At 42.4% G+C, this 19,135-nt stretch overlaps 1 protein-coding gene across 1 annotated transcript; it reads right to left on the bottom strand.

The window, feature by feature from the left end:
* Positions 1 to 6,249: 6,249 nt before the first annotated feature.
* LOC134210049 (uncharacterized) lies at positions 6,250 to 7,269 on the bottom strand. Its single transcript, XM_062686071.1, has one exon. The coding sequence runs from the start codon at positions 7,267 to 7,269 to the stop codon at positions 6,250 to 6,252; it is 1,020 nt and encodes a 339-aa protein (XP_062542055.1).
* Positions 7,270 to 19,135: the final 11,866 nt, after the last annotated feature.

The following is a 19,135-nucleotide window of genomic DNA, read 5'->3' on the forward strand; positions in this document are numbered from 1 at the left end:
AATTATACTACAGTAGGTAAACAAAATGTGACAGCTTAATGGATCGATTTTGTTTTCATTCGAATGTGCGAAGCTTTAGCTCTGAATATGTGAACGTGCCCCAAGTTAGTGTGCTCAATGCGCTCAATGTCTGTCATTATATGTCGATAAAGAAGAAGCTTAGCTTTGGCATGCGAAAATGAAAACTTTGCCATCGAAAGCTTCCGGAGAAATGTTTCAGTGCATGTGTTATGTGACATAGATCAAGTACAGATGAAAATTGACAAAAGTTGTTTTTTAATGGAGTGGCAATGAAAAAAAAAATACACATATCCATAACAATTGTGCTCTTTACAAATCAAATATGCAGGCTGGTTGGTTAGGATTTTTTCCTTTAATCTTTCTAGTGAAGTGAATGATGAACTACAAAAATAAAGAACAAATAATGCACAAAACCATTGATGTTTAACAAGAACATATTAGGGGCATTCACAGGCGTAGGTTGCTGAGTATCTGTTTATGGAAATTTAGGCGATTGGAAATATGTCCTTTATGATTGTGTATGAAACATTTCAACAATCAGATACACAGCTGCTTATGCTGTTAAGTGAATACCCATATTGTATTGTATACATACCAAGCTTCTCAAACGTTGACATCGTTAACTTTCCATCATGTTCATCAATTTCTTCTTCTATTTCGCTATCGCTAATACTACCCAACAAACATTGAAAGCTGAGAGAAGAGCTTGTTTCGTGGCAAATAAGCTTCTTCAGCTAAAAAAGTAGCTTGCTCAGCTTTAATTGTTTGTGGAGTATTCTCTTCCAATTCCAAGTGATTCATAACCGCTTCATGACGCATTTTCAATCGATGCACGGCAGCAGTCATATTGCTGGCATTATCGGTGGTGACCGTCAAAACTCTTCTAATGTCGATATCGTACGGTTCAAAGATCTTGCAAATTTCTTCCGACAAATTTTCAGCTGTATGTCTGTAGTCCAATATGTCCAAAGTTCGTATTTTAATGGTTCTTTTATCCAAGTATTGCAATATGACACCAAGAAACTCGCGATCCAACCGGGAAGCTGCATCTGCCTCGAGACATACCAAGATTGCGAATAAGTTCACGTATTTGGCCTGCGACGTTCCCTAAAACGTTTTCATTTGGCAAAATGTGGCTAACATTTTCTCAATAAAGACTAAAATGTAGAATATACTTACCGATCGCATAGAATCCGGGGTTAAATGTCGGGAAATATGCAGACTCTCTTCGATAGGACGGCAAATACGTTGGAAGGCTGATTATTGCAACATACTCAATGGTAATCCATTTACGGTAACGAGCTCTACTAACGACGAAATATAAGTTGAAGTATCCATGCGGGTTTCCAGCTTTGGAATCTTCTTAGATAGTTCCACACTTTCCTCATCGCTTTCCAAAATACCATATTTGATAGCAGCGGTCCTATGCAGAAGCTTGTCATGGCCGTGATATGAAAATTTCCTCAGATCCGTTAGCTTCTTATTGCACAATAAACAAAATGCTTTTTTTAACTGGATTGATAGAGAATAGCTCATCATCGGAGATGCTACACTTCTTAGACATTGCGAATACAGTACAAACCAATGTTTCCAGTTACGGGACGCATATACTTTTGACATTGAAATTGTCTCATGAGCCAATGCACATGTGATGATATGAAAAGGCACAGTGCTGTCTGAGATCAACAAAATGTGTTTCATTTCAACACATTTGCGCGCGCAATATCCAGCTTTTTACGCTAGCCATAAATCAACTATGGTAATTAAATTTTGACATTTTCTGTGTACAATACTTATGGCACAATTCTTGTTGCTAATAACTACACTCAACTGTTTACGTGGTGAAAATTTTCACTTTGTTTATATAAGAAACGAGTTGTCCGCAGAATGGTCCACATTTTTGTACAATAGAATGTTTTATCGTCGTCTTTTTCTTTTGCATCATTTTTGGCCACGTACCGTAGATCATCGGAGCTATATTCAGAAACGTGCCCTTTCCGCATAGCCATATAGCTCCCAAACCATTAATGGTCAAAATTTTTGTCAGATAATTTGGGCAGCCACGAGTCATTCAAAAGAATAATTATGGAATCAGTGTGGCGTGTGTGTATTTAAAACAAAAACCTAATTATTCCGGAATTGAATTACGTTTATTTCGAATAAAATTTAAATTAAAATATTCGATTAGAACCGATAAAACAACAATTTTTGAATTTTGTTTTAATTTATGATCGTGTGTCGTGTTTCGTTTACGTTCGTAAAATCTGTTCGTTCCTGTATCAATTTCAAGTTTATAGTATTTGTTATAAAAGCTCAACTCATTATGGCACGCATGTGAGCTGCAAATAGGCGGCAAACAGGCGCCATGCCTCCGATAGCCATGCTAATTGGTTGGCGCAATTTTATTTGAATATGCTTTAGAATCAAATTGAATGATAGCTCAGATTTGAATAGTCGAATAGTAAAATGATTTCAAAAGATTCAAAATTTCTTGGCGCAAGTACGACTCAAACTCGCTCATTTCGTCTACGAATCGGCTGGAGCGCAGAATTGCGCGAATAAAATACTTACGTTCAGCTCTTGAAAGCTTAAGATTTTTCTTGAGTAATTTTAGTTTAATTTGAAGGTAAAATTAGTGAGTGAGTTTAAAAAACCCAAATGTATCCACCAGTGGTGATTATGCCTTTCTCGATTCAATGTGTTGAATTCGAATTAGTATGGTAAATGCCCCTCACAACTTGACATTTGGCCTTAGTTTCGGGTACCCACTTGCAAATCGCAGATGGCGCTTCGACACATAAACAATGGGTCATCCTACACTGCCGCCACACTTTTTCTCCGTAGAAACCATGTTTTTTTGTTTCGTCATTTGTTGTCAACAAACAACGGACAGGAGCGTCATAGGGATGGGGTGAATTTGTAATTGCAATTAATAAACCTTTTTGCGTGAGGAAAGTCGAGAAACTTTCTGTTCTGTCACCACTCAACGACCCCTCGGTTGCTACGATCAAAAAGCAATTTATGTTCGGGAATGTAACGGGATCGATGGGTTAGGTGGACTGTAAATCCGGCAACGGAGTGAACCACACACTGGCTGTAGGGAACCAAACGAAATGTGCCACGCACTGTGGCTACCATGGGAGAATACCACGCACTGTGGCACTACGGAACGGATACTACTGAATCCCGATTGTCACCCTCAGTGACACCGCGGATGTTGGGAAACTTGGAACCAACTTGAAATAAACTCGATGCTACATTACAAACTACTTTATTTGTATTCTATTTGGTTACACAACTGTTCTCTTCAGAGTCGAAATTAAAACTAAACTTTTGCCGCTTGTACGGCTCTTCTTCGCGCTCGCATCGGGAGCTTTTTGATCGTAGCAACCGAGGGGTCGCACTAAGGGGTAACTGGACCAAAATCCTGGCCAAAATTATATTTCGGCGTTTTCTGGTAGGTTTTGCATTTATGACGCAAAAACATAGTAACAATCGATTTTCGAACATTTTTACAGGTGCAAATTCACCTACCAGAGAGAAATGACCTTTCTTGATATGTTCAAAAATGAAATTATAAACTGATACAGAAGCGACAGCTCCATGACAGTTCATTTTTCACACACTTTTGTCCTTAATTCACGTGGGAAACGTGGAAAATGAAAAATCTCGCGTAGCATTTGATAAAGGCCTATTACAGAAGGTAAACATTAATCGATTCAAAACAAAACATTAGATTTTTAGCTCCTATTTCACAAGTTTATTATATTTTTGGCAGCGAAAGCTACCCAGAACGTACAATCAACACTGATTACTCACGCATAACATCAGTTGCATCGTAAAATTTGAAATTGATTAAACAAAAGTCTGGCTATTGTTTTTCGCACCTTTATGGGTCGTTCATAAACTTTTTGCTTAAAACATCTTCATCTTACAATAACATAGGATTGATTATTTTGAGAGGAAATGTTTCTTTTTTTTCCTGTTTTGGTCCTATGTACAAGGTTGCCTCATATGGTTACTTCACTTAAGACCAAGTAGACTGCTTATTCGAATTGTTTCTATTTAGCTTGAAGTGGCACTTGCCCGTTTTATCCCCTACCCCATATTATTTCTTTGCTTCAACTTGTCTACATAATATCAACTATTATGTATTTAAGTTATATCGAGTTTTACATAGGGGAAAAGACGGCTTTGGCAGGTTTTGTTCTATTATTGGCAGGGGGGTTTTGTCGACCAAATTTTGGCCACAATATTCTTTCATATGCAAAGAATGTTTAGGCCAAATTTGAGCATAATCAGTCATAAAAAACCCCCCTGACAATAACAGAACAAATCCTGCCAAAGCCGTCATTCCCCCTATCTGTTGTCAATGCAATCGCCAAATTCAATACAATTGATATTTAGATTTTCCATAAGATTGGTTAGTGAGAAGGAGATGAAAGATAATAGAGCATTCTCTATGCTTTGTAGAAATTTAAATGAGTAGCAGATGCCCCAAACTAACATTATTATTTGAGGGTTAGGTTACAAAATTGTATTTAAAAAAAAAATTATTCGGCTCCGTAACGCCCTACAGCATTTGAGCCTACCAAATGAACGAATGAATAACAAAAAAACAGAGTATGTTACTGTTGTATTCAATCATGTCTATGTGTCAAATGCCTCGAAAACCAGAAAAACCAGCTATCTGCGGAATTTTTCTGCCTATATACTGTTGAAAACAATGGCGGAAAATATGAAAACAACCTATTTTGAAGTTACTCGCAAATTCGTTTGCGGACGAATGCAGATGATCTTTAACCCGCAATGGAAAGATGAAGGCCTATATTTTCATGTGTGTACAATCTCGTAGCGGAATACGAGAGAGTACTTCTACTTTTTTAATAATGAAGTTTGTTAAAAAATGTCAAAAACTCCATGTTATTTATGTTTATGAAATAATACCTTAATGTTAAATATAATTCATTTCAACTCATGGAGGTCCTAGGGCAGTCTATAAATGATGTTTTGTGTACTATAAACCTAACATTATATGTGTTATTTAGATTAGTCAGCAGTGGTAACTGGTCATTGTCTTACGGCACGCTAAAAATCATCAAATTAACATGATTTTTGATAGGTTGTCATTAATACTAATAAGGAACAAACGTAAAAATTTCAATGACACATAATGGAGATAATATTAAAGAATATTCTAAAAATATAATACTATGCCAAAGTTCGAAAAACGAGAAAGGGTTTTTGGCCAGCCATTTGTTCTAGCTACTCCACCGTGCGCCGGTACGTTGAGCCATTGCAGAACACATCAACCACGCGCACTAAACCGTCTTCGCCTGGGTGCACAGCAGTTATTCGTCCCAACTTCCAGCTAAGCGGTGGTTGGGTTTTCGTGAAGCAAGACAATCATTCCAACTTGTAGATTCGGTAATGTCTTCAAGTACTTCTTACGCGGCTGTAAGGTGTTTAGATAGTCGCGACTCCAAGCTTTCCAAAAATGATCTCTCATTACTTGCAGGTGCTGCCAGCGGTCCAGACGGCCAGCGTTGATGTTTTCCAAAGACGGCTCGGCTGGAGCAACAAGGGGACGACCAATTAAATAATGAGCTGGAGTGATCACCGTACAATCGGCCGGGTCGTTGGAAATGGCGAACAACGGCCGGGAGTTTAAAACTGCTTCGATCTCGGCCAACACGGTGGCAAGTTCCTCGAACGTCAATTTGGAGTTCCCAACGATTCTCTTCAGGTGCACTTTTGCCGACTTAACGGCCGACTCCCAAAGTCCACCGAACTCGGGGGCGTCGGGCGGGATGAAGTGCCATTCTACCTCCCGTGATTGGCAGAAGCGATAAATTTCCTGGACAGTTTGCTGATTTTGGAACGGCGCGAAAAGTTCATTCATTTCGTGATGGGCGCCCTCAAAATTTGTAGCATTGTCGGAATAAATACGTTGAACTAGACCTCGCCGGCTGACAAATCTCTTCAATGATGCCAGAAATGCGCTAGTGCTGAGGTCAGAGAAAGCTTCTAAATGGATCGCTTTTGTGGCCATACAAACATACACTGCTACGTAGGCCTTCACTAGTTTCGGTCGGTACGTACCTTGTTTGACCCAAATAGTCAACACCCATTGCGGCGAATGGCGGAGATGGATTTACTCGCGCCAGTGGCAGATTTCCCATGAGCTGCGTGGTGCCTATCGGATTAGTGCGAAAACACCGTACACAGCTACGTGTCACCTGTCGGACCGTTGAACGCGCGTTGAGCAACCAGTACTTTGGCGGATGGCGCTGATGAGACCAGTCTCTGCGCAACATGGAGCAGTTCTCGGTGAAGGTTACGGACGAACATTCTCACCACTGGATCCTCATCAGGCAGTATAATAGGGTGTTTGGCTTCAAACGGCAATGCTGACTTATCTAAACGCCCACCGACACGGAGTAAGCCACCCGTGTACACAGGATGCAGGTTGGCAATCTTCTTACATGTTTCACCCGACGAGGCTAGTTTGATCTCCTCACTCAAATGCGATAGCTGGACTACCCGAAAGATGTCATCGGTTGCTCGACGTAATTCGCTGATGGTGGGATATTGTTTCTTCACTCGTTGGCACGGATCCACCGTGCGGCAGTTGTCCAAAAACCGTCGAACGTACGCCATGACTCGCTGAATCTTGCGGAAATCACTAAATTTGTGGAAGAATTGAAACATTGAGTTATCCACTTTGGCTGCTACTGCTACAACGATCTTCATTTCAGGCAATGGGTCCGGCGGAGCACATTCTGGAATCTCCATATCGTATTCGGAACCCTCTAGAAATTCTGGACCATGGTGCCATAAACGATTCTGGCTAAGAGCTTCGGGTAACTGTCCTCTTGAGACGATGTCAGCGGGATTATTTTTTGACCGAACATATTTCCAATGGTAATCCGATGTGTTTTTACAGATCTCTCCTACACGGTTTCGCACGAAAATCTGAAGCTGATCCAAGGGTTTCTTCAGCCATCCAAGGACGATGGTGCTGTCGGACCACATAACTACTTCGTCGAACGTTATTTGCATTGCTGGAATCACTTTCTGTACTAGACGCGTCAAAAGTAATGCTGCACATAATTCCTTCTTGGGAATCGTCAGGTCGTGGAGTGGCGCTACCTTCGACTTGCTGGCCAGAAGCACAAGTTTGGCGGATCCATTCGCGAACACGCTCCGGGACATGGCAACACGCACCGTATGCAACTGCAAAAGCATCTGCGAATCCGTGCAATCCGGCTACAGCGTCGTCACTTGCTACTCTTCTCGGAACCTTGATAAGCGCTAGCTGCGGAAGGGCGTTTTGAAATTCGTTCCATTTCTGTTGATACTCCTGCTCCACCGGATCATCCCATCCTTGTTTGGCTTTCCACAACTTCTGAATGAGGAGCTTTGCAGTTACGATCACTGGCGAAAAGAGACCGAGAGGGTCATACAGCTTTGCCACTTGCGAGTAGATTGCTCTCTTGGTAGCGCGATGAACGAACACTGATGCTGGGGCTGCCGGAAGGAAATTTGAAACGTATCAGCCTTTGGATCCCACACGAGGCCCAACAACTTGATCAGCTCGTTCGCTTCATACAACGGAATCGATTGTTATGTCCGGAGCGTGTTCGCGAATGGATCCGCCAAACTTGTGCTTCTGGCCAGCAAGTCGAAGGTAGCGCCACTCCACGACCTGACGATTCCCAAGAAAGAATTATGTGCAGCATTACTTTTGACGCGTCTAGTACAGAAAGTGATTCCAGCAATGCAAATAACGTTCGACTAAGTAGTTATGTGGTCCGACAGCACCCTCGTCCTTGGATGGCTGAAGAAACCCTTGGATCAGCTTCAGATTTTCAAAGGAAACCGTGTAGAGAGATCTGTAAAAACACATCGGATTACCATTGGAAATATGTTCGGTCAAAAAATAATCCCGCTGACATCGTCTCAAGAGGACAGTTACCCGAAGCTCTTAGCCAGAATCGTTTATGGCACCATGGTCCAGAATTTCTAGAGGGTTCCGAATACGATATGGAGATTCCAGAATGTGCTCGGCCGAACCCATTGCCTGAAATGAAGATCGTTGTACCAGTAGCAGCCAAAGTGGATAACTCAATGTTTCAATTCTTCCACAAATTTAGTGATTTCCGCAAGATTCAGCGAGTCATGGCGTACGTTCGCCGGTTTTTGGACGGTGGATCCGTGCCAACGAGTGAAGAAACAATATCCCACCATTAGCGAATTACGTCGAGCAACCGATGACATCTTTCGGTAGGTCCAGCTATCGCATTTGAGTGAGGAGATCAAACTAGCCTCGTCGGGTGAAACATACAAGAAGATTGCCAACCTGCATCCTGTGTAATACGGGTGGCTTACTCCGTGTCGGTGGGCGTTTAGATAAGTCAGCATTGCCGTTTGAAGCCAAACACCCTATTATACTGCCAGATAAGGATCCAGTGGTGAGAATGTTCGTCCGCAACCTTCACCGAGAACTGCTCCATGTTGCGCAGACTGGTCTCATCAGCGCCATCCGCCAAAAGTACTGGTTGCTCAACGCGCGTTCAACGGTCCGACAGGTGACACGTAGCTGTGTACGGTGTTTTCGCACCAATCCGATAGGCACCACGCAGCTCATGGGAAATCTGCCACTGGCGCGAGTAAATCCATCTCCGCCATTCGCCGCAACGGGTGTTGACTACGCGGGCCCTATTTGGGTCAAACAAGGTACGTACCGACCGAAACTAGTGAAGGCCTATGTAGCAGTGTATGTTTGTATGGCCACAAAAGCGATCCATTTAGAAGCTGTCTCTGACCTCAGCACTAGCGCATTTCTGGCATCATTGAAGAGATTTGTCAGCCGGCGAGGTCTAGTTCAACCAGAGTTACTTTATTCTCATGCGTACAAAAATGTGCTACTGAGACTCTTACTATACCAGCTCATAGCTCATAAGAATCGAAGTGTGCTGAAAAGTGAAGGGACGCATGAATCAAAGTTTTGCGCGTGACTTGAATGTGACACTTAAGAAAATTCAGGCAGTAAGCGCCCCGCGCTCGTCGCCGCGCGCTTTCTCATCCTTTAATTTAAAGTTTGTCATTCGTATTCCTGTTTTCATTTACTAACACAAACTTTATGATGAAAACTAATAAAAATGTGCTATCAATCGTATATTTAAGTAAATGAATTGCCTCAACCCGAAACCAGCTTTCAATTCCCATATTGGGGTCATTGTGTGTCTGATTTAACCTTCCGGGATTCGTTTGGTCCTGGATCGTTCGTGTAGTCCCTTTGTTGTGAACGTGAAACGTGCTTTTTTCGGGGCTATTTTACTTTTTAAAATAATGAAAAATTACTGAAATAAATGAATGAGTTCAGGCTTGTACTTTGACTCCAACGTCCCACGACTATATGTGAATGGTATTATATGGAAATGTAATGTAAGATAGTGTTTCTGGTTGAGGGTATTATCAGTTTTAAATCAGAACTGGCTAAGTTGCAAGAAACACAAACTGTAGTAAAAATGGAACAACAGTTCGCATTTCCATCAAAATGTTAATCATTTTTAAATGATCGTACGTCACAGTTCAAAAAAGTTTCAAAAATCAGAACTGGCTAAGTTGCAAGAAACACAAACTGTAGTAAAAATGGAACAACAGTTCAGATTTCCATCAAAATATTAATCATTTTTAAATGAAAAAAAGTTTATCAACCCCGTGGAAAGTTGATGTCTATTATATACATATTATCAAAACTGGCGTAAAAAAATGGGGTTATCAGTGGTATTTGTAGATTTTAAAATATTAAGGAAAATGGTTAGAGCATATTCAGAGAAAAATATATTTCAACTTTTTATTGATGTATACATTAACATATGTCACCATTATTGAATAGTCTTCAAGACGTTTGTTTGTTGCAATCATGTTATTGGCGTTATCAATTGACATCGACAAAGTTCTCCGTACATCAATACCGCAGAGGTGCAGGGGTGATGTCAATATTTCGTTGGTTGAATTTGCTGCATCTTAACACCGATGAGCATACGAGCATACCGTCCATGTCTAAGATGATGTGTTTTTATGTGTTTATGAACGGGGTTCATATGCCGCGTCGTTCTGAGTCCATTTTCGATTGGTCTTAGGTTCTATGGAAAGCATGATGACGAAGCAGCAAAAGTCTATTTACGGTGAAAAGTGATGCACTAATGAAGGTGTATGGTTCATAAAATGCAAGAAATTCTTCAATCCAATCAATTCCTACGGAGAACTTGTATATTGGAAGCTACAAAAGCATTTGAAATCGTTATTCGAAAAAGAATTTCACGCACACACCTTTTGGACGATGTTTTCAATAACACAAACTATGTTCAAAATGGGCGAAAATTACATCTGGACCAGCTGCAAATCACTTCCAACAAAACTGCATTGGTGGTAGGATACAATTGACTTGTCCTTGTTTATTTTTCCTAGCGCTCGGTCACTAGGGTGATCAGCTCATGCGACGAGCGCGTGAGACGAATCGCATGCGCTTCATGAGGCACACAGCAACTAGGCGGAGGCGCGGGATTGGGAAAGCGCATCACCTACTTCGTTCATATGCGAAAGCTTTAGACGCGTCTCATGCACCAACAACTGAAGCACGTGCACAGAAACTCTGCCCAGAATTTCATATTACGGGAGCTTCACACCTCGGGAATTTGTTTCGCGAATTTTTTCCCGCGTGTTTTACATATTATACGATGTTGGGCACTAATTATTCGAAATTGAGCATGGATAATCACAATCCCGGCCCCATTTAAAATACACGGGACACGGGGACCAAAATCCGGCGGAAAGTTTTCCCAAGGTGTAAGGTTACTTTTACCTCAAAGAAAGCCTCTCGTTAGTCCGGCTAATTCAGTTTTTTCCAGAATAATAAGTACAAACACTCATTTAAATATATTATTATGTCCGTTTTCGAATGGCTGTGGATTTATTTTGGTTCATTTGTATGGATTCGACAATCGAATTAACTAGAGAAATATTTCGCGGGGGTTTACTATAAACTAAAAATAATAAGGTTGATTTTATAAGGTAGATTTATAATTTAGATTTTTATAAGCTATTTTGAAAAGCAACATCTCCCGTGCTCATTTATCCATTAAAGTTGCTTTCCTCCTCTGTATTTCCAGCCCAGTTCACCCATTAATACTTCACATAACATATTCTATCTGCGAAATCCTTATAAATTTCCAAGTTATACGGCATTTAAGCGCTATCGATGAAAATGAACCCTCGGTAAAATTTCCGCCATTTGATTTGTTTTGGCATTTAGTATTGTATTTAGTATTACCTTCGTTTTCGCATTTTTTCATAAAATGATTCAGATAATCACAAGTTTGACAGAACCAATTAAACTTATTAATATTGGGGGCAGCAGGGACTATGTCCAAGGGCTTGACGATCCCTCCCCAGGCCATCTGCGAGTGGGGCTTGCCTAGGATGTGGTGGGGTTTGACAGTGGGCCCTGTTAAACCTCTATAAAAAGCTGCATGTATCCGCAAGTAGGCCCCACCAAAGCGACCGTGTGCCGCTCAAAGCGCACAAGCCCAAGTCCTGGTGTTAGGTGGGACGCTAAACAGCCCTGACACGACGGCCCTCCGACGAGACAGGAGGTTTGCGCAGGCCCAATAAGCCGCCTAGAAAACCAATCATTACGCACAATATAAGAGATAATGCGACTCGATATAATCGGCAAAGACCTAGGCGACGAATACAGGATCACGATTGGAAGCTTGGAACATGGAATTGCAAGTCGCTAGGTTTCGCAGGTTGCGACAGGATGATCTACGATGAATTACATCCCCGCAACTTCGACGTCGTGGCGCTGCAAGAGATTTGCTGGACAGGACAGAAAGTGTGGAAAAGCGGGCATCGAGCGGCTACCTTCTACCAAAGCTGTGGCACCACCAACGAGCTGGGAACCGGCTTCATAGTGCTGGGTAAGATGCGCCAACGCGTGATTGGGTGGCAGCCAATCAACGCAAGGATGTGCAAGCTGAGGATTAAAGGCCGTTTCTTCAACTATAGCATCATCAACGTGCACTGCCCACACGGAGGGAGACCAAACGACGAGAAAGAAGCGTTCTACGCACAGCTGGAGCAGACATACGATGGATGCCCACTGCGGGACGTTAAAATCGTCATCGGTGACATGAACGCACAGGTAGGAAGGGAGGAAATGTATAGACCGGTCATCGGACCGGACAGTCTGCAAACCGTATCAAATGGCAACGACCAACGATGCTCAAATTTTGCAGCCTCCCGCGGAATGGTAGTCCGTAGCACCTTCTTTCCCGGCAAAATATCCACAAGGCCACATGGAGATTACCTAACCAAGAAACGAAAAACCAAATCGATCACGTTCTAATCGACGGTAAATTCTTCTCCGACATCACGAATGTCCGCACTTACCGCAGTGCGAATATTGAATCCGACCACTACCTCGTTGCAGTATGCCTGCGCTCAAAACTCTCGACGGTGTACAACACGCATCGAAGTCGGACGCCGCGGCAATATTGGGCGGCTACAAGACGGTAGACTAGCCCAAGAATACGCGCAGCAGCTGGAAGGGGCACTTCCAACGGAAGAGCAGCTAGGCGCAGCGTCTCTTGAAGATGGCTGGAGAGATATTCGATCCGCCATTGGTAGCACCGCAACCGCTGCACTAGGCACGGTGCCCCCGGATCAGAGAAACGACTGGTATGACGGCGAATGTGAGCAGTTAGTGGAAGAGAAGAATGCAGCATGGGCGAGATTGCTGCAACACCGCACGAGGGCGAACGAGGCACGATATAAACAGGCGCGGAACAGACAAAACTCGATTTTCCGGAGGAAAAAGCGCCAGCAGGAAGATCGAGACCGTGAAGAAACGGAGCAACTGTACCGCGCTAATAACACACGAAAGTTCTATGAGAAGTTAAACCGTTCACGTAAGGGCCACGTGCCACCGCCTGATATGTGTAAGGACATAAACGGGAACCTTCTTACGAACGAGCGTGAGGTGATCCAAAGGTGGCGTCAGCACTCCGAAGAACACCTGAATGGCGATGTGGCAGACGAAGATGGCGGTATGGTGATGGACCTGGGAGAACGCGCGCAGGACATAATCTTCCCGGCTCCGGATCTCCAGGAAATCCAGGAGGAGATTTGCCGGTTGATGAGCAACAAAGCCCCTGGGGTTGACCAACTACCAGGAGAGCTATTTAAACACGGTGGTGAGGCACTGGCCAGAGCGCTGCACTGGCTCAATACCAAGATTTGGGAGGAGGAAGTTTTGCCGCAGGAGTGGATGGAAGGTGTCGTGTGTCCCATCTACAAAAAGGGCGATAAGCTGGATTGTAGCAACTACCGCGCAATCACATTGCTGAACGCCGCCTACAAGGTACTCTCCCAAATTTTATGCCGTCGACTAGCACCAACTGCAAGGGAGTTCGTGGGGCAGTACCAGGCGGGTTTTATGGGCGAACGCTCCACCACGGACCAGGTGTTCGCCATTCGCCAAGTACTGCAGAAATGCCGCGAATACAACGTGCTCACACATCATCTATTCATCGACTTCAAAGCCGCATATGATACAATCGATCGGGACCAGCTATGGCAGCTAATGCACGAACACGGTTTGCCGGATAAATGGATACGGTTGATCAAGGCGAGGATGGATCGGGTGATGGGCGTAGTTCGAGTTTCAGGGGCATTCTCGAGTCCCTTCGAAACCCGCAGAGGGTTACGGCAAGGTGATGGTCTTTAGTGTTTGCTATTCAACATCGCTTTGGAAGGGTAATACGAAGAGCAGGGATTAACACGAGTGGTACAATTTTCAATAAGTCCGTCCAGCTATTTGGTTTCGCCGACGACATAGATATTATGGCACGTAACTTTGAGAAGATGGAGGAAGCCTACATCAGACTGAAGAGGGAAGCTAAGCGGATCGGACTAGTCATCAACACGTCGAAGACGAAGTACATGATAGGAAGATGTTCAAGAGAAGACAATGTGAGCCACCCACCGCGAGTTTGCATCGGTGGTGACGAAATCGAGGTGGTAGAAGAATTTGTGTACTTGGGCTCACTGGTGACTGCCGAAAATGACACCAGCAGAGAAATTCAGAGACGCATAGTGGCTGGAAACCGTACGTACTTTGACTCCGCAAGACGCTCCGATCGAATAGAGTTCGCCGCCGTACCAAACTGACAATCTACAAAACGCTCATTAGACCGGTAGTCCTCTACGGACACGAGACCTGGACGATGCTCGTGGAGGACCAACGCGCACTTGGAGTTTTCGAAAGGAAAGTGCTGCGTACCATCTATGGTGGGGTGCAGATGGCGGACGGTACGTGGAGGAGGCGAATGAACCACGAATTGCATCAGCTGTTGGGAGAACCATCCATCGTTCACACCGCGAAAATCGGACGACTGCGATGGGCCGGGCACGTAGCCAGAATGTCGGACAGTAACCCGGTGAAAATGGTTCTCGACAACGATCCGACGGGCACAAGAAGGCGAGGTGCGCAGCGGGCAAGGTGGATCGATCAGGTGGAAGATGACTTGCGGACCCTCCGTAGACTGCGTGGTTGGCGACGTGTAGCCATGGACCGAGCCGAATGGAGGAGACTCTTATATACCGCACAGGCCACTTCGGCCTTAGTCTGAATAAATAAATAACTAAATAAAACTTATTAAACCAAAATTTCTGGGTACAGTGGCATCGTACTACAGATGTCAAGTTGTACCCGGGTTGATGCCCCTATAAATACTTGTTTCGAATAATCCAGCAACAAACCACGTTGTAGTTTTATCTATATTTTAAGCACCCAGCCCCGCAGTGCTTGAATATATACGATCCTATACCAAAATAACTAATGAGTATTGCAATTGTGTTATAATAAACAATAATAAAAAAAAATAGGTTTATCTTTAACCCTTTACGCCATAATCGAGAAATGCTCCCGATATAAGTAAGTTTGACAGAACCACCTGAACCAATTTTTCGGGGTACATTGACAATGTACTGGAGACGTCAAGTTGCTCACGGGTTGGGTAATTGCAACGTAAATTGCCTACATTTTGGCGGTTAAAAGATTTGATGCGATTATATCACGCTACTTAAGAATTATTTATTCAACTATGAGAGTAATGGATTGCGTCACGGCTAAATTGATTAATGACTTAAAGTGTGCATGTAAACAGCGTATTTGTTAAAAGAAAAATAGAAATATTATTCAAACCGAATGAGTTATTAAAAAAACAAAATCAATAGTGTCCAACTAGGAAAGTTTCTCCGTCGAATGAAACTAGTTGCATTCGAATCGGTCAAGTCCTTCTATATGAAACGTGTTTAACAATAAAAAATCTGGGCTACACACACACACACACACACACAGTCAGACATGTGCTCAGTTTTTCGAGCTGAGTCGGTTGGTATATAACACTATGGGTCTCCGAGCCTTCTATCAAAATTTGGCTTTTGGAGTGAAATTATAGCCTTCTGGTACAACTTTGTTGTACGAGAAAGTCAAAAAGGTAATTTAATTTAATTAAGCTGAGCAATTCTTTCAATAATGTGATTTCGTGTTGGACACGCGGCGCCCTGCGCTTTTTTCGTACGGCTGGATTTTCTGTCGCTAATCGACGGCATTCATCATCTCATCGAGATTCCGTTCGTGGTACCACAACTTCGTCCGTTGACCGTCCGAGGACCGTCCGACCGTGTGCCCAGCGAAGGCCCGCCTCAAGCAGGTAGCCAAATGGAGGTGAGTGAGGTCGCTAGTTCATCGTAGCGAATATTCCACGTCGGTCGTTAATTGCCGACGGAAAGGTCCATTCCGTTACATTTTCAGACCAGTGTCTTGGTGGTCATATGGGCTTGGTGGTCATATGGCTACCGCTTCTGCCTCATACGCCTGCCTCATAGGTCGTGGGTTCAATGCCAGGCCCGTTCCATTTCTCCTACTTTGTATCTTTTCATATATTTCTCATGTTCCAGCAATCGCTAGAACTGGAAATGGGCTTTCATACCGTTTACATATTCTATCCCTCTATACTTACAACTTGATTTAGCTCTAGCAGGTTACTGTTAGAATTCGAAATGAGCGAAAAAGTTTGTTTCGGCATCCAATTAGAATACTACACCACCCTTTCATAATTATCACATGGGCAACCCGTTAACCAAGACGAACCTCTGCCATAAAACCTTAACCCCAAGCTTCCAATAAAATTCCGCAGGAGCTCGTGGCGAGTGCAGAGGTGTTCTCGGCTTGCAGTGGGCGAGTGGACTGCATCATCAATTCCTTCCCATCCTCGATGACCGTAAGGACGTGGCCAGCGCCATTATCGACTATCTAAAATACTAGAGCTCTCGGACTGTGCACATTGAGGTTGGAGAGCAAATCCCATGCTTCCATCCATTGTGCAATTGCGATTATTCTGGTCGATCACAGAGTAGCAACTACGAAATGCACGGTCATCATGCTCATGCTCATGCTCATTTAATTTATTTCGTAAAACAATACAATAGCGCTAAGATGACTGAATTTGAACGTAAAAGTAACAAGGACTTATAATCTTTCTATTCAACTGATCATGTCAAAGCCTAGATTGTTCTTCAAAAGCATTTGATGACATTTGAATCAACACATTAAATGATTTTCATTTTCGCCTAATGTTTTAAAAGCGAAAATTATTTGGGCTAAAGCTAATATGGATGTGCCTTGTCAATTATCGAGGCGAAATAGAAAATCGCTCAACCGTTGATAACGTTAATAGTATTTCTCACACCTTCCTCACATGTAGATCCAGGATAATGTCAAAAAAAATCCCTTCGTTCCCGAGGAGAATCACATAAACCCCCCGGTGAAACATTCCAGCTCAATTTCTGTACTCCCGGTGCTCCATTGAACAACACTTTCCAAATATATTAAAATTGAATCTGAAATTTTTATATTTATCCATTTGCCTTGCCTGATGCTAGTTGCCTGAGCAGTGACTGTGTGGCAGGCGCACCTATCACTGCTGTTGCATATTTGATCGTGATAATCTCCACGAGACCCCCCCCCCCTCAACCACCATCATTGCCGGTTCCAGTTGACTAGGGAATAACTAGCTGAAGGGAGGTCGGTTCAATGTGGGCTGTTTGTATTGTAAATGTGTGTGCATTGGTAGCATATATTTCGATAATTTCCTTAAAAAGTCCTAACGAATGAAAAGATACTCAGTAGGGCAAAAATAGAACATTTCAGCGATAATTCTATAATTTATACATTTATTTTAAGCCAATCCCCCCTAAGCACATACCGAGAGGATCCTCTATGTCGGCTTTTCCATTTTCCCAATGCGCGCCACCCAGGTGAGTTGAGTGGAAGCCCTAGACACAATGTGGGCGAAGGGAAACGAACGACAAAAAGCATTGTTATGTGTGTAGTGAAGTGCAGTTTGATTTTTTCCCGGCTCATCGGGGCAATTGTGAAGTGAATTGGCAACGTGGGTCGAAAAAATGTAGCGAGCTCTTTTGCATTTTTCGGAAGTTTCGTGACAACTCGGGAGTAATGAAATTTAACAATTTTTTTCCCCTCATCCCACAAAGCAGTCAACCGGAACCGATTGGTGGTGCTATGCTCGTTGTTGTTGGCACTCTCCTAGCGGAGAAAACCCGGGAAATAGAAGTTCATTGAAAACGGATTTAATTTGATTGGAAATGGAAATGAACGTTTGTGTGGCGAATTTACGCTTTGATGCAAATTTGTAAATTGAGTGCGTGAAAGCAGCTAATTTTCCGAGGGAGAATTGCCATGGATGATAGCACGGTTCGCATAAATATGCTTGAGGAAGGATTATTATAAAATTTAGGACAATTTAATTTAAGATAATAAACGATGTTTGGCTTTTGGAAAACTTGTTACGATTATGCACAAATCAGCATACGTCTCCGGACGTTTTACACATAAAAGCAAATCGAATTGTTCCTCCAACTATTTTTTTAATCCAACAAAGCTATAACACATTTCCTCAAGCTTCGACAGATTTATTTAAATTAAAAACTCAAAAATCAGTGCTTTAATAGAAACTATTCTAAATTGCAAATGCTATTTAGACAAACATAATTGCTCGGCAGAAGTTGAAGGACATGATATTTCACACTACACAGCAACTACATTAGGTATGCAGATATGTTATTTATTTCTCGTTTTTTAAAAGTTACAAAATTATTCATCATTCGCATTCTAACCGTTCATGGCTTCACGGAAATTGAAACATGTCCGTCATATTATTTTTTTTTTTGGTAAGCGCCGTCTAATCTCATCTCAAACTTCTGACTTCCAGAAGTTTCTTCATTTTGTATTCTTCTGATACGCACTGTTTTGATATCTTTTCCTCGTATTTTGGTTTTGGTTCCATTTCGTGACGCTTTACATGCGAATTCCTATTACCATTGAAAAAATAGCTCAAATGTTCCAACTTTCTTTTTGTCAGGTAATTCTCCGTTCCATCCGCTTTTTATATGTACAACATTCTTATGAAAAACATCATTCATTTTCCTACTGAAATGCTCCCACTAAGTAATGGTATTTATTTATTTTTATGTTCACTTAATCGAACCTATACTCTAAAAACTTCCGTCTAAACAATGTACTGAATAATAATAAGAATAATAGGAAAACATGTGCAACGTTTTCAACTCGTATTTCACAAAACCCAGTCAGCCACCATAACATTATTATTTTCATTTGTTAATATATGTTTCGTCATCAGATACATAAAAAATCATTTAGACCTCGCAATCAAAACCAACAGCTGAAAAGGCGCACACATACACTCATTAAGAAGCAAATTGCTGCTTGGGTTAGGTCTACGTACGCCCACTCGGTTACCTTTGTTTATTTTAGCGTGTTTCAGTTGCATAAAGTATTCTCTTATTTTAGTTCTGGAAAGACTGTACTAGAAGCCGGCAGCAGTACGTTTCTGCTTAGATACTCATATCAACATGATACTAAGTTATTGTAACTAAATTCAAAGATGTTTAATATTAACTTTTTTTTTCTTCTTTCGGTTGATCTTCTTTTCTTTGC

The sequence above is a fragment of the Armigeres subalbatus genome, chromosome 2 (genome assembly GCF_024139115.2).
Source record: "Armigeres subalbatus isolate Guangzhou_Male chromosome 2, GZ_Asu_2, whole genome shotgun sequence".
Classification (NCBI taxonomy): domain Eukaryota; kingdom Metazoa; phylum Arthropoda; class Insecta; order Diptera; family Culicidae; genus Armigeres; species Armigeres subalbatus.